This window comes from Cebus imitator, unplaced genomic scaffold (genome assembly GCF_001604975.1).
Source record: "Cebus imitator isolate Cc_AM_T3 unplaced genomic scaffold, Cebus_imitator-1.0 Scaffold705, whole genome shotgun sequence".
NCBI classification, from domain to species: Eukaryota; Metazoa; Chordata; class Mammalia; order Primates; family Cebidae; genus Cebus; species Cebus imitator.
Genome location: NW_016108020.1, coordinates 199,418 through 207,269, shown reverse-complemented (window position 1 = coordinate 207,269; position 7,852 = coordinate 199,418). Strand labels below are relative to the sequence as shown.

The 7,852-nt window shown below is 46.1% G+C and overlaps 1 protein-coding gene across 1 annotated transcript in view; it reads right to left on the bottom strand.

Annotated features, from left to right (window-relative positions):
* Positions 1 to 2,606, bottom strand: part of PGK1 (phosphoglycerate kinase 1) — a 20,861-nt gene extending 18,255 nt beyond the window's left edge. The window contains exon 1 of the mRNA XM_017518815.2: positions 2,416 to 2,606. Within this exon, the coding sequence (XP_017374304.1) occupies positions 2,416 to 2,480 (65 nt within the window). The 5' untranslated portion in view covers positions 2,481 to 2,606. The remainder of the gene's footprint in view (positions 1 to 2,415) is intronic.
* Between the last annotated feature and the right edge of the window lie 5,246 nt (positions 2,607 to 7,852).

Genomic DNA, 7,852 nt, shown 5'->3' with positions numbered 1-7,852 from the left:
GCACGCAACGGATGACTGGCAACCTATGAGAGAAAAAAAAAAGAAATGACTGCAAAAATAAGCAGAAGTGTATTCAAAGAGGCTGTAAAGTGAACTAAAGTCCTAAAAAACTAAGGTGGAACTTGGCAATTAACAAGTCAGAGGTTTCTGGCTATCCCATGTTCCCTCAACAAATCAGTTTCCCTTGGCAATCCAAATCAGTGGACCAGAAGAGTCAGCAAATACCCGAGATCAGTTCTGCAGGACAAAGACGATAAATGAGGCAGCCACTACTCAGGAAGCCCCATTACGGAAACACTGCCAGCAATCACCACGTTGAAACAAAAAGGAATTGAGCTGACACTGCATGGCTGCCTAGGGGCCTCCAAAAAAGTAGGCCTACAATGTGACTCTCTGTTCAAAAGAAATACATTAATAATCAGGGAATGATGTAACTTCCTGTCCTCAGCTTCAATAAGTAGAGGGTATCCAGATTACAGAAGAAAGGTCTATTTAAACGTATCCTCGAGTATTCAGATGATCTAGTTGATAGCCAAGGAAACCCAAATTCTAGTCCTGACTCTGCTACCAACTTGGTAGTTCAGTAACCTTGAACAGGTCATTTTCCATCAGCAAAACAGGACTTGCTAATCATTTCAAGGCTTGGGGTTAGTGTGTGTGTTAATTGAAACTTCATTAGGTCCACAGGGAGAAAAGTTAAGCAGCTCCTCCAATCCCACCCCCAGCTAGCTTCCTCAAGCCAGTTTCCGTAGAGAGGTAAGCCCAAGACTGCAATTATAGGAAGATGATCAGCATGATGTCCCACTCCTTGTCTTTTAGTTGGTCCATGCATCTGGAAAGGTCAGCCTTGAACGCAGTGGAGACATGAGAAACTAATTAAAACCTAAGAGCTAGTTGCATGCCAATGTCCACCTGTCCTGTTTTTTACAGAGTCTATTCCCTTTTATTAGGATTGTATGAGGGCGAGAAAGGGCATTCCTCTAGTACTAACAGGGCTGTGATTCCTACTCTGTCCAGATTACAAAGGCCTATGTCATTTGGGGAAATGACATAGGTATTTTTCATGGACATAAATTATTGGGTTCTCCCATCTCCATAGCAGGGCAGAGAAGGTTGCCTGCAACATAATATTGGCCAAAATGAAATTAGAGTGAAGGGGAGAGCTACGTGTACTTTTAGGGCACTCATACAGTTTCCTAACTCAAACGTGTCCTCATATGTCGAAGCTAGAATAAAGGGAGCTCCCCTACTGACTTATGTGTCTGTTAATATCCAACACAAACCCTCATTTGAACCGGCCCAAATTGGGAAAGGGGCTAGATTACACCAGCCACATGCCTACCCATCAATCAACCACTACCCGAAAAGGTCAAGGCTGCAAAATGCTATCAACACAAACCTTTATGGCCCCTCAAATACACCACTCTTGGATCCTGTTAAGGTATATGAACAGTCAAGTCCAACAGTTACATACCACATCATCCTCCTGCACCTTGCTCCTGGTATGCACAAATATTATACCACACGTGACAAAAGGATAAATGTAAAAGCTCCACATTATACTTAACAATTCTGGCAGGTAAGAGAGAAGCCATGTTGGTAAGTGACCAGAGATCCACATGCGCAGAGCAAGAGACCCAAAGTGCACGAGGAATCCTCCCCTGCCTCTAATATTCTGCTTTTCTAGCCACACGTGGCGATGCAGTTGGAGGCCAGCAAGTATGAGCAGCCACACCCTGCTCTACCATTACCTAGTATGTCATAATCCTGATGCAAATCGTGTGGCCAAGAGTCCAACGTTACCACACTGCAGGGCAGCAGAGGCCTGTTACATAAGCTCTGCAGGGCCTCCTCCGGTGCGCCCCGCCCTACCCTCCCACCCCAATTATTTAGCGGCGGGGGATAGGAGGTCTACTCCTGAACAGTTAAACCAACATCCTCTTGGAAACATATCCTTTTGTGCAGAGACCTGTGAGATGTGGGCCGCTTCTCATTTGTCTGGGACGGTCTAGGGCAGTGGGGGAAGGGAAATTAACAAAATGACCTTTCAAGGTCCCTTCCTTGAAGCCTAGAGATTTGCAGGATAAGCATTAAGTCCTATCTTGCCGACTGGGAGGTGGAGGCAACGGAACTCCATTTCAGCAATAGGAAAAAAGACAAAATGGGTCCCAGCAGCAATCTCAGCCCTTCCTTAGTGGGATCCATCCCCGAAGGGTGACTTCGGCGGCTTTCTGGGCTGGGAAAATGGGGCTAGAATCACCAAACCTGTGAGCAGCCTCGCCCTCCGAGCCTAGGACTCCTGGGGCCCAGCTGAAAGCTAAAAGCAACTTAGGGCAGACAAGAGAATAATTCAGCTCGAGCCAAAGAGGTTTGCGACAGAACACACAGGGCACGAGGGCAAACGTGCAGAATTACCTCATAACGACCCGCTTCCCTTTCACGTCCAGCTTGTCCAGCGTCAGCTTGTTAGAAAGAGACATTTTGGAAATACAGCCGGGAGAGAGGTCGGTGATTCAGAGAGCGAGAGAGCCGGCTGCAGACGCGCGCTCTGTACCCTTGCAGAATGCCGAACACCGCGTGGGCAGGAACTTAGGCCACACCGCCCCCCGATGCCCCGCCTCCCATACCGCCCCTTCCTGGCGCGCCGTGAGAAGCACCCGCTATTGGCCACGGCCCAAGGCGGTCGGCGCGCTGCCATTGCTTCTTGGCGCTGTCCATCTGCGAGAGTACAAGTGAGACGTGCGGCTTTCAGTTGTCACGTCCGGCACGCCGCGAACCGCAAGGAACCTTCCCGACTTAGGGGAGGAGCGGGAGGCAGCGCCGGGGTGCCCACAAGTGAAGTGGCGAAGATCCGGGTGACGCTGGGAACTGACGTGAAGAGTGTGCTAGGCCCAAGGTCGGCGCCGCTGCGTTTCCCGGAACCGTGCCCGGAGCAGCCGCAGCCCTGCGCAAGCCCAGGACTGCCTTGGAAAAGGCGCCACCCCCAACCCTTGGAATTCGTGACTGCCCTACCAGGCATCAGCGCAAATACCACCTCCTTTTGAAAAACCCTGGTTTCCTGGCTCCCTTCATGGAATTCTGCTACTTAAGGCCTACTTAACAGTAAAGACCTCTCCGAAGTCGGAAAAGGCCTAGGTCCACTCTGGCCCCCAACATTTTCAACTCAAAAATGCAATGTAATTTTTCTAGTTATGGCGTGATTGATGCCAATGGCAAACACATATGGCATTTTTCATGTATTAACTAATGCTCACAAAACGCCGAAGTGGGTACTGTCATCCTCGTTAAGCAAATGAAGTAACTGATGCATAGAGAAGTTTAGCGGGCCAGGCTGTGGCTGACGCCTTTAATCCTGGCACTTTGGGAGGCCAAGGCCGGCGGATTCCTTGAGCCAGGGGGTTCGAGACCAGCCTGAGCAGCATAACGAAACCCCATTTCTACTAAAAATGCCAAAAGAAAGTAATACAAAAAATTAGCCAGCCTTGCTTGTAGTCCTGTTACCCGTGGACGGTGTCTAAATTCTTGGAGTTTTGAACTAATAATTGTACAAAATGCACAAAGCAAGGAAAGAATGAAGCAATAAAAGCAGATATTTATTGAAAACAAAAGTGCAACCGCTCAATGGGTTCATCTTATCCTCTGCCTGGACATAGCCAATTTATCAAGGCAGGAGAATTGCAATGGCGAAAGAGTAATTCATGCAGAATGGCTGTGCAGGAGACCAGAGTTTTATTATCACTCAAATCAGTCTCCCTGAGCATTCGGGGATCGGAGTTTTTAAGGATAGTTTGAGGGGTATGGGCTCAGAACGCGGGGAGTATTGATTGGTCGGGCTGAAGATGAAATCGAAGAGGGTAAAAGTGAGTTCTTGCTGAAGGGAGTTCTTCCTAGGTGGGATCGCAGGAACTAGTTGAGTCAGAGTATCAGTCTGAGTGGTGTCATGTTCTGCATCAGAATGCAGGGTCTGCAAAATATCTCAAGCATTGATCCTAGGTTTTGCAACAGTGATGTTATTCGAAGAGCAATTTGGGGAGGTTCAGACTCTTGCAGCCAGAGGCTGTATGGCCCCTAAAACGTAATTTCTAATCTTGTACCTAATTTGTTAGTCCTACAAAGGCAGACTGATCCCCAGGCAAGAAGGGGAAAGGGCTATTATCAGTTGTTTCAGAGTTTGTAAATTCCTTCCCAAGGCTAGTTTGACCTATACCCAGGAATGAGCAAAGATATTTTAGAGGTTAGAAGAAGGTAGGGTAGGTCTGATCACTTTCACTGTCATAATTTCCTCAGTTATGATCTTTGCAGAGTCTGTTTCAAAAGTATACTCCAAAGGGCGGGAGCAGGCCTGAGCAAGCAGCTCAAGAACTTGGTTACAGAATTTTCTGGGGTTTAAATACCGTTTAGAGGTTTCCCATTGGTCATTTGGTGTACACCCCATGCAAATGAAGTAGTGGCCCATGATCAGTCTGATCGGTTGCATAAAGCGACCAATGAGAGGCTGAAGTGAAGTTACAAAATTATACTCCTATACAAATGAAAACTTGGCCTGCCGCCAGCATTATTGGTTGCAGGCAGGGACTGAGCAGGGACAGGTGATACGTCACTCAGATTCCCTGTTTCAGAACTGAGGCACTCATTCTTAGCTGCTGGGAGTATTGGTTGCTTATGGCTCACAGCTGAGTCTCTCCCCAGAAACTGCCCTCTGATGGAGGAATCTGCCTTGCCTAAGGCTATACTCACTTCCCAAGGGCATCCATCAATGATTGCTCAATGCAGTTCCAAAGGCCTGGCTTCCTTGCTTCTTTTCAGGACATCTCTAAAGGACCAACTCTGCTTCAGAACCGTCTGTGGGGTTGACTGAAGCCTCTACTGAAACTTCTCCCTCTCTATCCAAATCTGATTTCTTTACTCCTTTACAGGTGTTGTTCCCAGAAGCAACCCCCAGTAATACACCTGCATACAAATCTCAATCTCAGAGCCATTTCCCAGGGAACACTGGGAAGAATTCTAAGGTGGTGCCCATGATCTCTGCCCTCTAGTGTTCACATTTTTTTTTTTTTTTTTTTTTTGAGACAGAGTCTACCTCTGTCACCAGACTGGAGTTCAGTGGTGCCATCTCGGCTCACTGTAACCTCCAACTCCCGGGTTCAAGCGATTCTCCTGCCTCAGCGTCCCAAGTATCTGGGACTACAGGCACGCACCACCACGCCCAGCTAATTTTTGTATTTTTAGTAGAGGTGGAGTTTCACCATGCTGGCCAGGATAGTCTCAATCTCTTGACCTCGTGATCCACCCGCCTCAGCCACCCAAAGTGCTGGGATTATAGGTATGCGCCACCGCGCCCAGCCGTGTTCACATCTTTCTATAATTCCCTCCCCTTGAATGTGAGCTGGACCTATGACTGGCTTCTAACCAATAGAATGTGGCAAAAATGATGAAATATAACTCCCATTATTAGATTCTGATATCGATATGAGATTCCATCTTGCTAGTTTGCTCTAGAGAGACCCCTTGCTGGCTTTTTGTTGTTTTTGAGACGGAGTCTCGCTCGGCGCACTGCAACCTCCACCTTCCGGGTTCAAGCAATTCTCTGCTTCAGTCTTCCGAGTAGCTGGGATTACAAGCGCCCACCACCACGTCTGGCTAATTTTTGTATTTTTAGTAGAGATGGGGTTTCACCATCTTGGCCAGGCTGGTCTTAAACTCCTGACCTCGTGATCCACCCGCCTTAGGTTCCCAATTTTTTTTTTTTTTTTTGAGACCGAGTTTGACTCTGTTTCCCATATTTGATTGCAGTGGTGTGATCTCGGCTCATTGCAACCTCCACTTCCCGGGTTCAAGTGATTTTCCTGCCTCAGCCTCCCAAGCAGCTGGGATTACCAGCCCACATCACCATGCCCGGCTAATTTTTGTATTTTTAGTAGAGACGGAGTTTCACCATGTTGGCCTGGCTGGTCTCGAACTCCTGACCTTGAGTGATCCACCCGCCTCAGCCTCTTAAAGTGCTGGGATTACAGGTGTAAGTCACCACCAGGCCCAATGTTATTTCTTTAAACCAATGAGAATTCCTGACAGACAACTTTGCAATCACTCCTTCTCCTGATTCATCCTTTTTTCTTAAAAAATTCCAGTCTCCCCTTTGTTCTCCAGAGTACTCTTCAAAGCAACCTGGAAGTGTGTCCCAGGCTGCAGTTCTCAATCTTGGCCCGAATGACCCCTCCATATTTTGCCTACACTTCTTCCTTTTAGGTAGACATGATCTATAGAGAAAAAAATCAATTGAAGATGTCTGTAATGTTACATTTGTTAACCATAAAATGCAACTGTGAGACAGATTGCGGGCAGTTTTATGAAAATACTTAAAACAATAAGAGCATATTGAAAAAAATACATTTTTCAGAAAAATGCCATTAACACAATATTAGAGACAGATATAACTAAGAAACTTATCAAAACATGTGTGTGCCAAAAGAAAATCTTCTTGTGGTTTTTTGTTTTTTTGGGGGGGGGCGCGTGGTGGCAGGGGGGTTGTTCGTCTGCTTGTTTTAAAGACAGGACCTCACTCCATCTCCCAGGCTGGAGTGCAGTCCAGCAATCAGCTCACTGCAATCAGACACAACATCCTGGGCTCAAGGAATCTTTTTGCCTCAGTCTTCCAAGTAACTAGGACTACAGGTGTGAGCCACCACGCCCAGCCTCCCTGAACTCTTTAAAGCATCCCAATTTAGGTGATAAATCATATGGTTTCTCTAAGGCTTTAGGATCTTTCCTTTGTGGCTTTTTCCTATCCTTTAGTTTAGTTACCCATTACCCAGATCCCCTTTTATATACAAGCATGGCCTTCTGTAAATGTAAAAGAGCCACTTGAGCCACTTAAATTGACTATTCTTTATCACATTCAAGGGAGATATCAAAGGAAGAGAGATAGGAAATTCAGAGGTATAAACAGACTCAGGCTTTTGTTCCCTGAGAGGCTTCTTTTTGCCAATTAATACATTAACAAGCCCAAAGAGTTGCCTCAGAAATAGCTTGATGTCTCCAGGGACCTGTGAGTAAAGCAGTGAGAAAAGAACAAAAGAAAAAAATGCACACACTGCAACTTATACAGAAAGAAAGAGAAAGCGCATGCAAGAGCTCTAACAAACAGTAAATACAATTCTGAGCAAAGAGAACCTCAAAAATATGAAAGTAAGAGGTAGAGCCTATGTGAACCCTAGACTTCTCTGCACCAATCCTCTATTGTGAATTCCTGGAGGAAAGTTTATGCCACTATTTAGGTTACAATGCCCCAATACCTTCTACATTGAGGTCCTTACCATCAGATTATCACTGTAATAGAGACCATTTTTCCCTTTCTTTACTAATAGAACTCCTAAATTTTAATCAAACACATGGCTATCTAGCAGGAGACTACATCTCTCTATCTTCCTTGTGGCTTGGAGTGGCCATGTTACCAAGTTCTGGGCAACTGATGTAAGCTCTTTCCACAGAGTGACCCTAAAAAGGAAAGTTCATGCTGTCTTTTGGCCCTTTTCTGCCTTCTGCTGACTGGGAGATGGCAGAAGCTGGGGCAGCCACTTTGGCCTAAGTGATGGTAATGCTTCCTTACCAGCCCTGGGCCACTCACTTCTATACTGTTAACATGACAGAGAAATCAACTTCTATCTTGTTTAAACTACTTGTGTACAATCTTTGTTACAGTAACAGTCCCCTCCCTAATAAAACTATGATGAGCTAACCTTGCAAAATGAGAAAAGCACACATTGAGTCACTGGAACATGAGTAGAAAGATCAATGGGACAGAATCAAAAGTTTATAAATAGTACCAAATGCACATAGAAAATTAGTACCAAGT